General features: G+C 40.0%; 1 protein-coding gene across 1 annotated transcript in view; it reads right to left on the reverse strand.

Moving 5' to 3' along the window:
• The window catches only part of LOC108134810 (unextended protein), an 88,867-nt gene that overhangs the window by 49,514 nt on the left and 20,190 nt on the right, over positions 1 to 19,163 (reverse strand). The window contains exons 3-4 of the mRNA XM_041707195.1: positions 18,600 to 18,788; positions 18,333 to 18,548 (exon numbers count right to left, since the gene is read on the reverse strand). Of these exons, the coding sequence (XP_041563129.1) occupies positions 18,333 to 18,548; positions 18,600 to 18,788 (405 nt within the window). The remainder of the gene's footprint in view (positions 1 to 18,332; positions 18,549 to 18,599; positions 18,789 to 19,163) is intronic.

Raw genomic sequence — 19,163 nt, forward strand, 5'->3', positions numbered from 1 at the left:
GATTTTAAGCCCTTTTTAGATTAATTTTGATGATTGAAACTGGGGAAACTATTTCTATAATGTTCAATGAAATGGAATGGAACGAAACGGTGGTATTTACAGTTTGTTTTCACTATACATTTAATGGTTCCTTAATATTAAATGAATAAAGCTAGCGTACGCTTACACTAGGGACAGGTAATTCATTTTTCTAGTGGTCTTTAGAGGGTCCCAGCTTAGTATCTTAGCCAAAGAGCCTAGAACTCAGTCTGGACCCGGCGGGAAAGTACTCAATTAACCCTTAGAAGATTAAAAAGAAGGGACCTATCGCTTAAGCCATACAAAACTTGTAGTTGGACTTGAACACGTATGAATAATTCTGATTTGGACGGGTGAAAGCTAAAAACTCCGCAAAGATCGGACATTGCCTGATCAATGATTGCGATGTTGTGTGAGACGTGGACTTAATTAATTTTAACAAAACGATAAAACTTTATCGGATTTTGTGATCGACGAGTTAAATGGCTTTTATAGCACCTTGCGTTAAAACGATCACTTAAGCATCAGGAACGGCTGGATTAACAAATTGTGTTTGTATATATATTATCCATTACTATTATTATTTTAGTTATTGGCCGGCTTAAGGCAAAAAAAGAACAGAGGTTAAATTTTATCAACAATTTTTTGGCTGCGTTTCGACATAGAAATTTTTAAACGAAACAATATACTCATTTTAACTTCTGACAAAGAGAACAAGTCAGTTGCTATTATCAATTAACAACCCTCAGGCCCGCCGCACTTGCCTAGTTAACAAATCGGGTGATAATGAAATGAAATATGAACACAAAAAAACCAAGCTTAGGACCTCGAGGTGAAGGTTAAACCCAAAAAAAATTGCTGAGATCGTCGAGAAAGAGCCACGGACACTCAGCCAGTTCGCTACGGCTCCGATGAGATCGGAGGGAGTTGCTAGACCAGCACTTCACACAACAGCCACAACAATAGCGGAACCCAGCCAGATACCAGAAAAATCGCAGGGAATATCAGCAAGGAGAAAGACAGCGGAAGGCAAGTTCAGTCGGGCGCGCTTTATCCATCCCTTTGATCCCGCCCTTTATTTTTATACCCTTGCAGAGGGTATTATAATTTCAGTCAGAAGTTTGCAACGCAGTGAAGGAGACATCTCCGACCCTATAAAGTATATATATTCTTGATCAGCAGCACTAGGCGAGTCGATCTAGCTATGTCCGTCTGTCCGTCCGTCTGTCAGTCTGTCCGTCTGTCAGTCTGTCAGTCTGTCCGTCTGTCCGTCCGTTTCTACGCAAACTAGTCTCTGAGTTTTAGAGCTATCTCCATGAAACTTTCCCAAAAGTTGTCTCTAAATTGTAGGTAGTATATAAGTCGGAACGAGCCGGATCGGACGACTATAGCATATAGCTCCAATAGGAACAATCGAAAAAATAAATAAAAAAAACTTATAACTTTGCTGTTTTTATACCCTTGCAGAGGGTATTATAGTTTCAGTCAGAAGTTTGCAACGCAGTGAAGGAGACATCTCCGACCCTATAAAGTATATATATTCTTGATCAGGATCACTAGCAGAGTCGATCTAGCCATGTCCGTCTGTCCGTCCGTTTATATGCAAACTAGTCTCTCAGTTTTAAAGCTATCTTAATGAAACTTTACCAAAAGTTGTCTTTCTATTGCAGGTAGTATATAAGTCGGATCGGACGACTATAGCATATAGCTCCAATAGGAACAATCGAAAAAATAAATAAAAAAAACTTATAACTTTGCTGTTTTTATACCCTTGCAGAGGGTATTATAGTTTCAGTCAGAAGTTTGCAACGCAGTGAAGGAGACATCTCCGACCCTATAAAGTATATATATTCTTGATCAGGATCACTAGCAGAGTCGATCTAGCCATGTCCGTCTGTCCGTCCGTTTATATGCAAACTAGTCTCTCAGTTTTAAAGCTATCTTAATGAAACTTTACCAAAAGTTGTCTTTCTATTGCAGGTAGTATATAAGTCGGATCGGACGACTATAGCATATAGCTCCAATAGGAACAATCGAAAAAATAAATAAAAAACACTTATAACTTTGCTGTTTTTATACCCTTGCAGAGGGTATTATAGTTTCAGTCAGAAGTTTGCAACGCAGTGAAGGAGACATCTCCGACCCTATAAAGTAGATATATTCTTGATCAGGATCACTAGCAGAGTCGATCTAGCCATGTCCGTCTGTCCGTCCGTTTATATGCAAACTAGTCTCTCAGTTTTAACGCTATCTGCATGAAACTTTCGGAAAAGTTGTCTTTCTATTGCAGGTAGTATATAAGTCGGAACGTGCCGGATCGGACGACTATAGCATATAGCTCCCATAGGAACAATCGAAAAAAAAAATAAAAAAAAATTATAACTTTGCTGTTTTCAATTTTTTTTTTTATTTCTTCGACATATAGTAATGGTTGAATATTTCAGAATTACGGTTTAAATTTCATCAAAATCGGACGACTATATCATATAGCTCCCATAGGAACAATCGGAAAAAAAAGGAAAAAAAAAATTATAACTTAGCTGTTTTTTAATTTTTTTCTTAGCTCTTCAACATATAGTATTGGTTAATTATTTCACAATTACGGTTTACATTTCATCAAAATCGGACGACTATATCACATAGCTTCCAAAGAAATAATAAAAATATATAAAATAACTATCTAATAATTGAGCTGCAAGTCATCATAGCTTCAATATTTTTCAACATATACGCAATTTTAATGTTTTCAAAAGTATTTAATTCTTGCAATAGCTGCAAGGGTATATGAACTTCGGCTTGCCGAAGTTTGCTCCCTTCCTTGTTTTGTTTAATTTATTTGTGTGCGTCTTGTCTTTAAGGTAATACTGTGTAAGAATTGGTTGACGAGACCTGCGGATGTGTGCACAATATTCAATATGCTACAACGCCATTTTTCCCTGCGAAGCAACTACTTTGCCTTGTAGTTTTGCCTTTATGTGTTTTCGTCTTCGCGCTTTTTGTTGTGTTGTTTTGCGAACTCATGTTATACAAATTTTTTATTTAAATTTGTATTATACCTTATTTTATTTTATGAATATGAGCTCTCTGGATCATTTAACAAATAAATAATTTAATAAAAATAAAAATTTAACACCTCTTCGATACCAACAAAATAAATACAAAGAAACGCAACGGCAACCAAGGATATCGAAGAGCTTAAACACCCACGAGATGTTTGCATGAAAGGTATTAACCGAACTTGGCGCCATTTAAAAGAAGCTAAATTATCTGTAACTCCGGTTAAGCTTGAGTGTCGATTAGAGATTCAAAATATGCAAATCGAAAAAGGTTCACTTTTGCAAAACCAAATAGAAGTGAAAGATACAAAAGATGTATACCGCGAAGAGTTGAAAGAGAGGGCCATAATGACAAAGTCATTAATGATTTCGATTTTAAATAAGTGCAAACAAAATAATATCGAGAAATCTGCTCAACCAGCAAATCGCCCGCCTCAATGCCGTCTACCGAGCGTTGCTCTCCCAACTTTTAGCGGAAAACACTCCGAATTTAAAAATTTTATGCCGGAACTAAAAGAAAATGGGAAGAACAGTTAGATTATACTTCCCTTCCAATTTGGTGCGAATGTGAGGCGGCCCTCAACAGGCGATATCAACACAGGGTAGAGGAAGAGGCTTCCAAGCCCAAAACTGTTCAGCAGACCCAATCTAACCCTAAGAAGAATGGAAATAGGAGTTTTTCGTTTGTCGCTGCCAGGAACGACTCTGTTCAATGCATGTATTGCAACTCAGCTGAACACCAGATTGGAAACTGCGCTTCCTTCGCAGCCCTGACAGTTCAGCAAAGATTCGATTTCGCTAAAAGAGCACCCTTATGCATTAACTGCTTAAGAAAGGGTCACACTGTCCAAAAATGCAAATCGAACAGATGTAGAGTGTGCAATTCCTCACATCACACTTTGCTACACATATATGCCCCAAACACAAATCTCGCGTTGCCACCTCCTTCTCAGCCCACGCTCATGCAAGAGTCTCCATCCACGTCGCATGTTTTGCATGCGAATGCATCGGATCGAGTCATTCTTGCAACTGCTGTTGTGAGCGTCCAAACCAAAAGCGGCGAGTTTGTATTAGCTGGAGCGTTGCTCGACTCTGGTTCACAAATAAATTTTGTGACCGGCGAGCTCGCTCAGAGTCTCAAAATTGCAAGAGAGGACGTGTGCATGAGCTTGCGAGGCATTGGTGGAACTAATGCCCAAACCACAAAAAAAATACACACGATTGTGAAGTCGCGAGTAGGGAACAGCCAGTTGTCGTCCGATTTTTGGATTATGAAAAATATTTCTGGTTATCATCTGAATCAAGCGGTGAACAGCAGCGGGTGGAGGGTGCCTGAGAATATTCAGTTGGCAGATCCATTCTTCTTCAAGAAGAAATAGATATGCTTATCGGCGCTGATACATTCTTTGAACTTTTATCTATTGGCCAGATAAAGCAGGGGCCTGAATTCCCCATCTAACAAAAGACAGTTCTCGGCTGGATAGTGTCAGGGAGATGTGCTTCTGAAAATAATGTAAACGCTGGAAAAATGGTACATCTTAGCTGCCAGGAGGAAGCGTTCGAGTCAATTGACACAACCCTGCAGAAATTTTGGTCTGTGGAGGACTTGCCGCCCAAGGCTAAAGTCCATACTCCTGAGCAACAACTCTGTCAAAAACAGTTTGAGAAAAATACCAAAAGATTGTCGTCCGGTAGATTTTCGGTTAGTTTGCCGTTTAAATCTGACCCAAATACTCTTGGTTCGTCATACGAAGTTGCGAAACGTAGTTTTTGTCGCTAGAAAGGAAAAGGACACTTCGCTGAAGAAGATGTATATTGAATTCATGGAGGAATATGTTTCATGTCCTCCACCAATGACAAAATTCTGAATACTCCGCACTATTTCATTCCGCACCAATGCGTTTTACGGCCACAAAGTACTTCAACTAAGTTGAGAGTAGTTTTCGATGCATCGAGCCGTACTTCCACGCAGGTAGCGTTGAATGACATCTTGATGGTAGGCCCAACTATCCAAGAGGAGCTGTACTCGACTCTGCTTCGGTTTAGATTGCATAAGTTTGCCCTTGCGGCCGACGTCAAAAAGATGTATCGCCAAGTGGTGGTGGACGAAGCTGACCGAAACTTCCAGCTCATAGTATGTAGACGAGATCCTTCTGAGTCCCTAAAAATTTTTAAGTTAAACACCGTTACATATGGAACTTCGCCAGCACCTGTTTTGGCGATTCGGTGTTTAATGCGGCTAGGAGAGATGACGCAAGCAACTCATCCAAAAGCGGCAAAGGTTATTCAGAATGATTTTTATGTTGACGATTTGTTGACTGGCGCCGGATGCGTTGACGACCTGCAAAGCCGAAGTTTTTCAGATCTTTCAAGAAGCAGGCTTTGAATTGGCTGTAATGACACTTATGGCAGACTCAGACGTAACCAAGACCCTTGGCGTGGTTTGGTTACCGGTTAAAGATTACATTCAATTTCGGTTGGGTGACTCTTTCCTGGATCTTCGCGCGACAAAGCGAAATATTTTGTCGGTGACTGCTCGAATTTTCGACCCACTTGGCCTCTTGTGTCCTTTGGTCACAAAGGCAAAGATGTTGTCCCAGGAACTGTGGCTTCAAAAATTAGATTGGGACGAGTCGCTACCGATGGAGTTACTTACATCGTGGGAGACGTTTAAAGCGACGCTTCTGCAGCTGCCTAAAATTAAGGTATCGCGATTCGTCAACAAGGCCCGATTCAAATACATGGTTTCGCTGACGCTTCCATGCGAGCGTGCATAATTTTTTTTTCCTTTTTTTTCCGATTGTTCCTATGGGAGCTATATGATTTAGTCGTCCGATTTTGGTGAAATTTAAACCGTAATTCTGAAATATTTAACCAATACTATATGTCGAAGAACTAAAAAAAAAAATGAAAAACAGCAAAGTTATAATTTCTTTTTATTTATTTTTCCGATTGTTCCTATGGGAGCTATATGCTATAGTCGTCCGATCCGGCTCGTTCCGACTTATATACTATCTGCAATAGAAAGACAGCTTTTGGGAAAGTTTCATGCAGATAGCTTTAAAACTGAGAGACTAGTTTGCATAGAAACGGACGGACAGACGGACATGGCTAGATCGACTCTACTAGTGATGCCGATCAAGAATATATATAGTTTATAGGGTCGGAAACTTCTCCTTCACTGCGTTGCAAACTTCTGACTGAAATTATAATACCCTCTGCAAGGGTATAAAAAGAAGGATAAGTGTACAGTCCTTTTTGACAGCTCTGGATAAGGAGATAGAGGAGCTCACCAACAATCTCAACAATGCATACAGGGAGACTTGCAACGTTTCATACTTTTGAAACGGCAACCACCATGGTGGACCAAAGACTTATGTATTCTTAGGATGAAAGCACGCCAAACGTACAACACCATCCATGCAAGGAATAGGAGCCATATAAAGAAGTACTAAAAAGCATACAATAAGTAACAAGAAAGACTCTCTACGAGTCGCTCGAAGATATAAAAGACACGGCTAGACTAAGTAGGATCCTAGCAAAGAAACAGACTAGCATTATAAAACAAACAAGACGGCGCAGCAACGATGATAGTGGAAGAATTCCTAGAGACACTGGTGGATACGCATTTTCCAGGAAACTTTCGAGAAAAGCCAGCTGGCCAGGGTGCTGAGCAAAGAACACGGACGGGGGATATCAAAACCATTGAAAGAATTAAATGATCGATAGACTTCATTCACCAAAATAAGAGCCCGGGGCCAGTATCCCGGCAATGCTACAAACAACAGTAAGCATCAAACTGACACATAATCCGCTTTCATGAAGGGAAGCCAAAGTTGTACTCAAACCAAAACCAGTAAAGAGGTCACATCAAAGAGAAGAAATCTAGGCCGAATAGTAATCGATATTCATCGAGAATATAATCGAGAACAAACGGAACAGCAGTATCTATCGGACGCGCAGCACGCATACCAAAAGGGCAGATCAACAGAGACGGCTAGGCACGAAGTGGTACGCCATATAGAAAAGTCAAAAATAGCACACGATGCCCAAATTTTTTGATATAGAACTAGCGTTCAACAATTTAAACGCCGAATCCATCCTGAGCTCCCTTAACAGCCGAACTGAGTAGCAATTACATTCAACGCTTTTTGTGGGCGGGGTCCTATCGCCACTGCTCTGGCTAATCAACATGAACAACATATTAAGAGAACTCAATACTCAACTCTGCCTACGCAGATGATTTAGAATTGCTATATTTCAAATGTTACTAGCGAAATAATGACTGAGGCCCTTACCGACTTAACGATTGGGCAAAAATCTGCGGATTAGGTATAGTTTGGTTATAAACTCATTATCATTATATTTGATATGGCCCTGGAAGACATGAAATGGCAACCTGCAAACATCAGGCGGATCATTACTCGCTAAAAGGGAATGGTCGAAGATCAATCAGACGAAAATAAAGTGACGCCAGCTGAACTTCAATGTCGCTTAAATAACCTTTCGGTGCAGTCTGACATCGAGGGCAGTGGACTTGCGGTTATGGACTACGTGACCACACAGCTAGCGATTTAACTATTCCCCGTCGAGGAACGTATATCGGCACCAACTTCATTCCTCGTTTTGTTTGCAACCTAAGCCTCGGCCGCTGTAATTACATGGCTTCTGCGACTCGTCGATCCGAGCTTACGGCAGTTGCATATACCTACGCTCGGAAACCGCAAGCGAAATATCGCCGTTCATCTTTCGACTAGCAAATCTAGAGTGGCGACGGTGAAGAAAAAATCACTCCCCAAGATAAAGCACATATTTCAGATACTTATGGACGGAGTCGCAAATCGTTATTCACTGGCTAAGACAAAGAAAAAATCTCTCCCAAAGATCAAACACATATTCCAGATACCTTTGGACGGACTCACAAATCGTTATGCACTGGTTAAGACAACATTTGGTGACACTTCAGCGTTCGTCAGGAATCGAATATCGGAGATTCAGGATCTGACTGTAAGTTGCCAGTGGAAATCTGTGCTCAGTGAAGATAACCCACCAGGTATTGTACCGCGGGGAGCCACTACATCCAAACTTAAAGGATCCTTATGGTTCATAGGCCCTCATATCTTGCCGCTGTCATCCGCCACTTGGCTAACCTCGCCTCAAATCGTCGGAAGCAGTCAAAATGGAGCAAAGGACGAGCACATTCAGCACAGCAGTTCCGCACAACCATATTCTTTAACGGTTAGAAAGCATCAGCTCGTACATTCGCTGCATATGCACGATTGCCTTTTCAATTCGTTTTGCCAAAATATCGAAGAAAATTGAAAGTCTAGGCACATCTTTAACACTAGAAGAGATTCGTACAGCATTATTTGGAATGTGCAGCAACAGTCATTCATCGAAGAATCTCATTCTCTTCAGAAAGCCAAAACAGTGACAAGTAGTTTAAAAACTTTAAGGCCATTTATTGACACCTCTTGAGGATGTTCACTGAACAGAGTCACTTGCATACACATAATTGTCTTGCTGGTCATTGGGCTCTAGTCGCCCTCATCCGCATAGAATACTGGATTGTCAATGCCAGAGATCTATCTTGCCAAATCGTCCGCTCGTGCATAGAATATGTTCGCTGGTGATGCAACTAATGCGATCCCTACCTGCCGAACGGCTTGAGCCCCAACAACCGTTTCAAAAATGTGGTTTCGATTTTTGTGTATAAGGATCTATAAAATCTTACGTAGCAGTCTTTGTTTGTATGGCGACCAAGGCCGTGCATATCGAAGTGGTTTTAGAGTTGTCAACCAAGGCATTTCATTTTCTCGGCGCTCCATACCTACAGACATTTGTTGCGACAATGGCACTAATTTTGTTGGAGCTGCCAATCATCTTGAGGACCTGCAGAAATTCTTGCAGGACAAATCCGGTCATCCCATCTTGCCAGAGATTTTATAACGTTTCACTTCATTCCCCCCAGAGCTGCCCATTTCGGAAGTCTTTGGGAGGCGGCGGTAGAGAGCCAAGGAGCTGGCCATTTATTGACACCTCTTGAGGATGTTCACTGAACAGAGTCACTTGCATACACATAATTGTCTTGCTGGTCATTGGGCTCTAGTCGCCCTCATCCGCATAGAATACTGGATTTTCAATGCCAGAGATCTATCTTGCCAAATCGTTCGCTCGTGCATAGAATATGTTCGCTGGTGATGCAACTAATGCGATCCCTACCTGCCTAACGGCTTGAGCCCCAACAACCGTTTCAAAAATGTGGTTTCGATTTTTGTGTATAAGGATCTATAAAATCTTACGTAGCAGTCTTTGTTTGTATGGCGACCAAGGCCGTGCATATCGAAGTGGTTTTAGAGTTGTCAACCAAGGCATTTCATTTTCTCGGCGCTCCATACCTACAGACATTTGTTGCGACAATGGCACTAATTTGGATGGAGCTGCCAATCATCTTGAGGACCTGCAGAAATTCTTGCAGGACAAATCCGGTCATCCCATCTTGCCAGAGATTTTATAACGTTTCACTTCGTTCCCCCCAGAGCTGCCCATTTCGGAAGTCTTTGGGAGGCGGCGGTAGAGAGCCAAGGAGCTGCCCAACAGGACATTGATGCACTCAAGATTAACGTTTGAAGAACTTTGCATAATCACACCCGAGGTAGAGGTTATTTTGAATTTTCGCCGGAGTTCGAAGCAAGGTGCCTGTGAAAACGTACGTTTGCGGATTTATCTGTTTCGCGACAAAAACGATCAGCCTGGACCTTGTTCAGGATCTTTTCACGCAAGCAATCTTGGGAGCATTGAAGCGTTTTATTCTCCCCAGAGCAAGCCTGCACGGATATGGAGCTAAAAACGAGCTGGCTGGTCCCCATTCGAGCTTAAAAGGAATTCTTCCTGGAAGAGTCAATTGAGAGGCGTTTTATTCCGCCTCGTTTGTCTCACTTTGGATTCCTCTGGGAGGCTGCAGTAAAAACGTCCAAATTTCATTTCCATCGTTCTGTTGGCCCATCTTTAATATCTTTCGATGAATTACGTACACTCGTTTGCCACATTGCGGCAATTACCAACTCACGACCTTTACTGCCTCTTTCCGAGAATCCGGGAGATCTTGAGGTGCTAACTCCTACACATTTTCTTGGCACAGTTCCGCTGGTGTTGTACTTGAGCCTTATGTCACGAAGCTGACTGCTGGCAGAGAATTGCTTATTTTCAACAAATCTTCTGGTCACGGAGGGGTAAAGAATATTTAACCCTGCTGCAGCAACGGTCAAAGTGGCGCATTTCCAAACCTGCGCTACAAGTCAACGATGTCGACCTGGTTTAAAACATGCCTTCTTAAAGGGATCAGAAATTGGTGTTTGAATCTGATGGAGTTGCTCGTGTGGCAGTGATACAAACATCAACTGAAACCTCTCGAAGAGTTGTCCGCAAGTTGTGCGTGCTGTCGAAGCAAGATCTGGTTGAAAGTCCTGGTCTTCCAACGGGGGGAGAATGTTCGGTCATGCTGCAGTCGAATTAAATTCGTATAACTTCAAATCTTTACGTAAATGAAGTTCTCGATGTTTGCTTTTGCCTTTGCTATTTGCCCTGCGTGGATCTCTGTCAATTGCTGTTATTGCTACTCCTTTTTGAATTCCTGTCGCCAATCGCTGCCTGGCCCTTTGTCCACGGCAAGAATCTATTTAGTTTAGTTTAAGTTTGTACTTGCTCGCTGACGGCACGGTCCCTGATCGCCTGGCTATTCTTTTCGTTCACTTTCGCTAGTTAAAAGGCACAGACAAATCGGTCTGCCGGCCCAACCAACTAATCTCAAACATTAGCATTAAACATTAGCCTTGGCCATTTAGAATAAACTTTGTGCATAATAAATTGGAAATTTGTGCGGTTTTATTTTACTTTATTTACTTTATTTCACAATGGTTACCGTTAGTGAAAAAGCTCACTGACCCAACAGCCTATATAAATATTAATTGTTCATGTTTTCTAATTAGTTTCTACAGTTCATATCATAATTATAAGACATCTGCAAAATGCCTATTGAAATCCTGAAAAATTGTTAATTCCTTAAACTAGAGGCTTAACAAAAATTTATGACGAAAGTGAATGCAGTCCTTGTCGATAACAAACCGTTACTTTTTATTTTTGGCCTAGTTTGGAAGGGAACCGTTACATTTCCAACCAAGATAACGAAATTATCCTAGTTTCTGCCTTAACACAAAAATAAGACACATTGCAAAAAGTGGAGTTGCCGTAACCGAGACAATTTTTTTTTTTAATTGAGTTGTAATTTAAATTTAATACTTTTTGCATAAAAGTTCGGGCAGAGACTTTCATCTAATCGGACGTGTAATTCGACGCTCCTCTTTCATACTGTGTTCTTCCGGAGTTTTACGTATTTTACCTAGCTCAGTTGTCTTCTCAGTAACCCTACAACCTACATAAATACGTATTACATATAGACATTAAAAGTTAATGACGGTTTATTTAAATTAAAACAAGCTACCAATTGACTATTTTTCTTATTGCTCTGCTTGGTCAGTGTTTACCGCTAATCCTAAAGTTTGGTGCTGTTAGTGACACTACGCTCTTAGTGCTCTCCGCGTACATTTACACGAAGCTGCATTCGTTGCACTTGTCTCGATCGGTTGCTCAACGCTCACATCCGACCGCTCTCTCACACGCTCTCTGCCCTGCTGCTGCTCTGCTGTTTAACGCTTACATCTGACCGCTATTCACCCCGCTGCTGCTTCAACGTTTATACGGTATATGCTCCGCTGCTGTTAAGCGCTTGCAGCTGTTGCCCAACATTTCTCGCTCACGCTCGAGGCTGATACGGATGCTCATATATTACACCCGCGCTCCCCTCTTCTTCTGTGCACAGTGATCTGATAATTAACCAAAATGACCATCGCTTGCACTGCTAATAAATGCGAGTATAATGGCATTATTAGTGGCGATACCTACCTCATCTGCTGGTTATGTGATAACTTTGGGCATGTTAAGTGTGCTGGAGCTGGCCGTGTTGGGGATTTAATCTCCAAACGAGTTGATTTTACCTGGTCCTGCACGTCTTGCCGCAAGATGACGGATGAAATGCGTACGTTCATGAGGCAAACTAGGAATGGATTTGTTGAAGTTCGTAAACTCTTCAATGCTATGAACGACAAATTCCTGGCAGTGGAATCTCAGCTTCTTGGACTTAAGATTCTTAGCGAGTCACCGAAAAGGAAAATTCCAAATAATAATCTTCAACTTCTTGTTTGTGATTTACCATCCATCTCGACGCCTGCTAATGCTAATAATATGGACCTTTTGCCGAACTACTTAACACCGTCTCTGCCACTGGCTCACATTACCCCTTCTGGACCTTCTTCTGTTTCCTCGCGTGCCTCATTGGCTACGGAATCACTTGGTAATGTTCTACCGGAAGAAAACATGGCCTCTCTTGGATTACATCTGGCTCCTGTTGCTACCAACTCTGCTCCTGCATCCGCTTCTACATCTGGTGCTGTTTCCTTTCCCAACGATATGCCTGGCCCAAGCCTTGCGGCTCCCAGACGCACTAATGTCCCTTTAAGTGGTGTTCCGAGAAGTAACCGTCCAAGGAATAGCGAGGCGACTTCTGATGTCTCTTGAATTCCTCTGAGAGGGGTCATTCAAAAATCAATATTCATGACGAGACTTAATCCCGAAGCCACTGCCGAGGATGTTAGGATCTTCCTCTGTGAGAAACTGCATGCCCCGGACAACGCTATTTCTGTACATAAGTTCATTTTTAAGCAAAAGCGCAATATCTCTTCTTTTAAAATTCGTATCACTGATTCTTATTTCTCTGAGGCACTTGATTCTACACTTTGGCCAGTTAATACTTTAGTACATGAGTATCTTCAGAAAAACCAGCCTCGTGGCTCAAATTCAGCTGTTTCAAAAAACTAAGAAAAACAAATCTGTCAATTTTATACCAAAATGTGCGCAGCCTACTGGGTAAACTGATAAGGTGTATGTTAATAGTCTTTCCATCGACGCCGACGTCATTGCTTTAACTGAAACATGGCTAAACTCTTCGGTTTCCGATCAAGAAATATTCGTTGATAAGTTTGTTATCTATAGAACTGACCGGCTCTCCCTGGGCGGTGGCGTGTTAATTGCAGTTCACAACTCACTTTCAGCGGAGATTTTTCCTTTTTAAAACCCTCTTTCCATTGAATTCGTTGCAGTTAAAATTAATATCAATAACATTAATGTTTATATAACTTGCTCTTACATTCTTCCTAGATCTGATACTTCTCTCTATTTAATGCACTTGTCTGCCATTCAATTAGTATCCTCTTCTATTGCCTATGAGGACCACCTAATTATAATGGGAGATTTTAACATATCTAACGTGTCTTGGATCTCTTCCAGCACGACTTTATCGACGGCCTGACGGACTTGTCTCTGGGCCAGATAAACTTTGTAAAGAACCATTTGGATAGACTTCTCGACTTAATATTTGTTAATAACGACACTCTAGCTAATGTCCTCAGAAGCCCTCCCTTTTCTCTGCCTGAAGACCCCTATCATCCAACCCTGTTGTTGAATGTTGAGATCGTTGCAGAAATTCAGACTAAGGCGACCTTACGCGTAAAATGTTTCCGCAATGCCAATTTTGTTGGTTTACACCATCATTTGAGTGCTATCGATTGGTCCTTCTTAAAATCATGTAATGACATAGAAACTGGAGTGTCATCCTTTAATTTGACATTGCAGTCGTCATTAAATCTTTTCGTTTACACACCCGAACTGAATCATCATCTTTAGACATTTCTAATCTTTTTGCAAACTTTTTTCAGTCAACCTACGCTCTTCAATCCTATGACTTTTCCACTCCCTACCCTTATGATCTGCCCTGCATCAATAATATTTATGTTCCTTAATTTGATGTTCTTAAAGCCCTTCTGTCGCTGGAAACGTCATATTCCACGGGCCCTGATAACATCCCTAGCTGTGTTCTAAGAAACTGTGCCGAAGCTCTGTCTTGACCAATAACTTTTCTATTTAACTTATCTTTATTATCTGCAGAGCTCCCGAGAATTTGGAATGAAAATTTTATTATTCCAATTCATAAAAAAGGCTCAAGGTCCGATGTCGAAAATTATCGTGGTATAGCCAAACTTTCTGCCATACCTAAGCTTTTTGGTCAGCTGGTCACTTGTCAACTTCAACATATGTGTGCATTTGATTCAGTAAGCCATAGCCTTCTCCTTCATAAACTATCTCTTCTTGGTTTTCCACCTAATTTACTTAAATAGATGTCTGCCTTTCTTTCAAACAGAACTCAACGCGTTCTCTTCAATAATCAACTTTCCTTCGTCGTAAATGTTTTTTCTGGTGTCCCCCAAGGAAGTCATCTGGGGCCACTACTTTTCGTTAATTTTATTAATGATCTTCCAAAAGTAGTGTCATTTGCATCTACTCTAATGTATGCGGACGACGTAAAAATTTGCCTATCATTCTTTAACCAAATGTCATACCTTCGCCTACAGTCGGACATTGATCAATTACAATTATGATGTTCCAACAATTTACTGCTTCTTAATCACACTAAATGCAAATGTATGTCCTTTTACCGGACTGCAGCCCACATACACTCTTACCATCTTGGAAACTCTACTTTAGAACGTATTACGCAAGGAACTGATCTTGGTGTCCTATTTGATAGCAAGTTATGTTTCAAAAGCCATATTTCTTTCATCATTGGTAAAGCTAAGGGTGTTTTAGCCTTCATAAAACGTTGGGCCAAGGAGTTTGACGACCCGTGTACAACAAAGACTCTTTACATTTGCATGGTTCGCCCCATTTTGGTATACTGCGCATGTGTTTGGAGCCCTCAATATATTGATCAACAAAAATTAATCGATTCAGTCCAAAAGCAATTTTTATTATTTCCTCTCCGACAGCTGAATTGGGACCCGGTGAGGCGTTTGCCACCTTACTCTTCAAGGTTAATGTTAATTGATCTAAAGTCTTTAAAACATCGTAGAATGTGCAGCGGAGTAATTATTTTGTATAAGCTTCTCATAGGTGAGGTGAATTCTGGCCTCCTCCTAAGCATTATTGACATCGCTGTTCCCTCAAGATTTACTCGTACTTTTCGACCTATTCACTTGCCAATTTGTAGATCCAACTTTGCCCTTCATGAGCCCTTTCGGGTGCTTTGTTCCAATTATAATGCAGTATACCCTGCAATATCTTTGGAAAATTCTATTGATCGGATATCATCTAACATTTATGCTTTTCTTGAGTCATATAATATTTAGTTAGTTTAAGTTATATTTATTTTTAGCATATATGTGTAAGTTAGCAGTTCATTGTTAACTATAAATCAATAAATAAAAAAAAAATACGCTCTTGACAGACCAAGAAAAGGGTCTGGCCTATTTTCGGCTCGGCTTGAATGTGAGCCAAATATCTAGAAATATTGGTAGGAGTCGAACCGTTCCAACAAATTTTTTCTAGAATCCAGACAATTATGGTAAAAAACGAAGCACTGGTCGAAAGCCAATACTTTCTGACTGCGAAAAAAGGCGTATATTACATAAAGCCAGTAATTCTAACGCGTTGTGCTCCCAGCTAGCTGCTCTCAGCAGTCGAAAAGTTTCTCAAATGACTGTGTGGAGGACTCTAAAAAACTAGGGGACATATTGTCAGAAGTATTTAAAAAAAATACCTCAAATTACTAAGCGTCATAATATGGCTCGCACTAGTTTTGCTAACCGCAATTAAGATACTAACTGGAACTCAGTAAATTCAATTTAACATATATCTTTAATATTACCCTTATCATTTTTTTTCATAAGGTAATTTTTTTGGATGAAAAAAAATTTAATCTCGATGGACCAGATGGATTTAGACATTATTGGCAAGATTTGAGAAAGGAGCCCCTTAATTTTTCAAGGAGAATTTTCGGGGGCGGATCAGTCATGGTTTGGGGCGCTTTTAATAAGCTTGGAACTCTTAATTTGTAGTTCACAAGCTCCAGGATGGACGGCAGTGAGTACATACGGGTACTGAACAATAGCCTGCTTCCATATTTGATGGAACATCGGGAAAAGCCGCATATATTTATGCAGGACAATGCCCGAATCCATACGAGCCGTCAAACCACACAGTTTTCGTGAGATTGTTCGGTCGAAGTTATGGACTGGACAGCGTGCTCTCCGGATCTGAGCCTATAGAAAACATTTGGGGAGTAAAACGAGTTTATAAAGATAAGGCCAAGTATGAGCGCGTTCAGGACATTAAAAAAGCTATTTTGTCTGAATGGAGCCAACTTGAGCCAAGTTTATTTGAAAAACCTCATAAATTCAATGAAAAAACAATTTTTTGGTGTTGGTATTTGTCAAGGTTCTGCCATAAACTATTAAAATGTTGTTTGGTTGATATTATATAAAATATCTAAAAAAAAATCGAACTGTCTTATAATTCTGATATGAACTGTATTTTGATTCTCCAGAAATTCTTTAATTTTTGCCAAAAACTGATTTGCGCTTCTGATTGGCTTAATACTAGATTGTTTCACAGGAAAATAGCGTTTATAATAAATTGCCTTTTTGAATTTAAACATTTAATCCTTGGAAACAAAAAATTATTTGTCCTTTTTAAAATGGTGGAGTAAACTTGTTAAATAAATATGAGGGTTCCATAGTAGTTATAATTTTGTGCATGTTAAAGTTATCTCGACTGGACTGCCTTGTATTTCCTGCCATTCATGTGAAAACAATTTTCATGCCAAGTGCTTTGGCTATTCTACCATGGTTTGCATGGCATCGCAAAAAGAAAAGTGGCTTATGCTACTTCAGTGATGAAAGCATCGCATTTGAAATTAAGTGTCTCAGAAAGGACTGTGTTGCGGAAGTAATCCATAACTGCAAATAAAATATGAATTTACTTTTTGCGTCCGAATCGCAGCTTTCCAGCCCTATGCTATCCGAGCCCGATTTCCGCTTGAAAAAAGTCGACGTAGGTCTTTGGCAATCGCCGTGGAACCCGCTCCCGCACCGAAACTGCCGATCCTAGGTGTCGCTACAATGGTACTAAGATTGGATGATAATATAGATTCGCCTTATGTGCAAGAATACGAAGCTAATACCGTTGAAGTGCCATCTCCACCGCCTTTTACATCCCCTTTGTCGCAAAAAAAACCTTTCTTCTTTCCAATCAAAACACAAGAGGGTTACTTGGAAAGCTGACTTAAGTGTTCTCTGATAGTTTTCCCTTTTAATACCATGTTATTGTGTTCAAAAAAACCAGGTTAAAATCTGAGATTCTCAATTCCGAAGTTTTTCCAGGTCATTACCCATTATGTAATTTATATCGAAAATTATAATTTCCCTGTAGTTTTATGAATAAGGGTGTCGAAAAAAACTTTCTGTATTTTCGCTAGGTGAAAGGTATGTAACATGTGTAAGGAAGTGTTTCCGACCCTATTAAGTAACCCCCCGACATGTCCGCAATTAAAGTACTTTTTTGGAAACAATATAAGCTAAAGATTTGCGAGTTGACATTCGGATTTTAGTTAATCTTAGGCAGCGCAAGTTTTTTTTCAAAACGTCCACAAATCGCTAGAGTCTGTCATGTCACTCCGAGACATGTGCTGATCACTGCTGGCGTAGGGCCGTGTTGATCACTGCCCTAAATGAATAGCTGAGAAGGAAAATGACCAGTTTGTCCTGATACATGAAGACAATCAACCTTCCAAGAATGACTGTAGGTTTGAATAACCTTCTTAGACCCTGGAACTGACGGAACTGACTAGGTTCGTCTCTTCCATTATTAAAATAATATCAAAAGTACCGGGTCCAAAAATCTTTTTTGCCTGTGTCTTAACCTAAATAGATTTGAATTGATTTTATGACATTTTCAAAAGACGTTATAACAATGTGCGTTCTGTCACTTACCCAAAAAATAACACTTAAGTAAATAAATAGTTATAAGTATCTAGCTTTTAAGGTAATCTCTACGGTCAAAACTTTATTGCCGCCTAGTTAATCTGATCAAGAATATATATACTATAAGGTTGCGCAATTATCTTCTTCACTACCTTACAAACATTCGACCAAAATTAAAATCCTTTCTGCAAAGGTCTAAAAAGGTATTTACCAAAACAAGTGTATCTTCTTAAAGTGTTTTATTTAAAAGTAGCTATGAATTCATTACATAATATTATAATAGACTTGGACCCCTAAAGTTAGTAAGCTTTTTTGACTTTTTAAAACTTACCTGTGGCGTAATTTCACCAAAAAGTACGATGGCCAACGTGGAGAATATAACAGCAAACAGTCCAGAAGTTAAACCATCCAGTAGAATGGTAAAGGTTGAGTTAACCAACACATTACCCAAGAGAATACTGCACAAAAGATAATTACCTTGATCTCGAACCGGTGCAATTTTCGATGCATATTTTTTTTCTCTTTCTGTGCCAGTGTTCCGCAGTATCTAGTACTTTAAAATTTTATAAGGTGCTATAAATTAAGTTATTTTTATCACCTTTAGCTCTGTGCGGTCCATTGACATTAAACCCAAGTTAAGTCCAGAGAATAAAGCCGAAAAGCATAGACATGTTACAATAATGATTATTGCCACCCATACCGGTAATAAGGGTTCGTGTGTTTTTATTTTCAAACAATCAGAATTTCCTTGATGCTCTAAAGGCTTTGTTGTTGCGGCTTTGCTATGCTAAAAATAGGAAATAATATCGATTTATTTTGAGGTTTTATTTTTTATTTTTATAGATGATTAGCTTAGGACCCAAATCATAATTCACAACATATTTAAACTATCAAATTAATTTCTTTTATTGATAAAAGAAGAGAATAACCAACAGGAAACGCTTTGATTCTAAATAACGGCCGAACCCCACGCCTCGAAAAACTAAGTTGCTTTCGTTGAAATTACCGGAGTTCTGCGGAAAATATACAGAGAGGACCAGCTGGTTTAATTCATTTACCACTTTAATCGAATCGGATACTAGCATTTATGTGCTCACCAAATTCATCCATTTAAAATTTTGTCGCATTAAAAACGGTTGAGTATCTGGAATTGTCTACGCCG

This window comes from Drosophila elegans, unplaced genomic scaffold (assembly GCF_018152505.1).
Source record: "Drosophila elegans isolate 14027-0461.03 unplaced genomic scaffold, ASM1815250v1 contig_153, whole genome shotgun sequence".
Classification (NCBI taxonomy): domain Eukaryota; kingdom Metazoa; phylum Arthropoda; class Insecta; order Diptera; family Drosophilidae; genus Drosophila; species Drosophila elegans.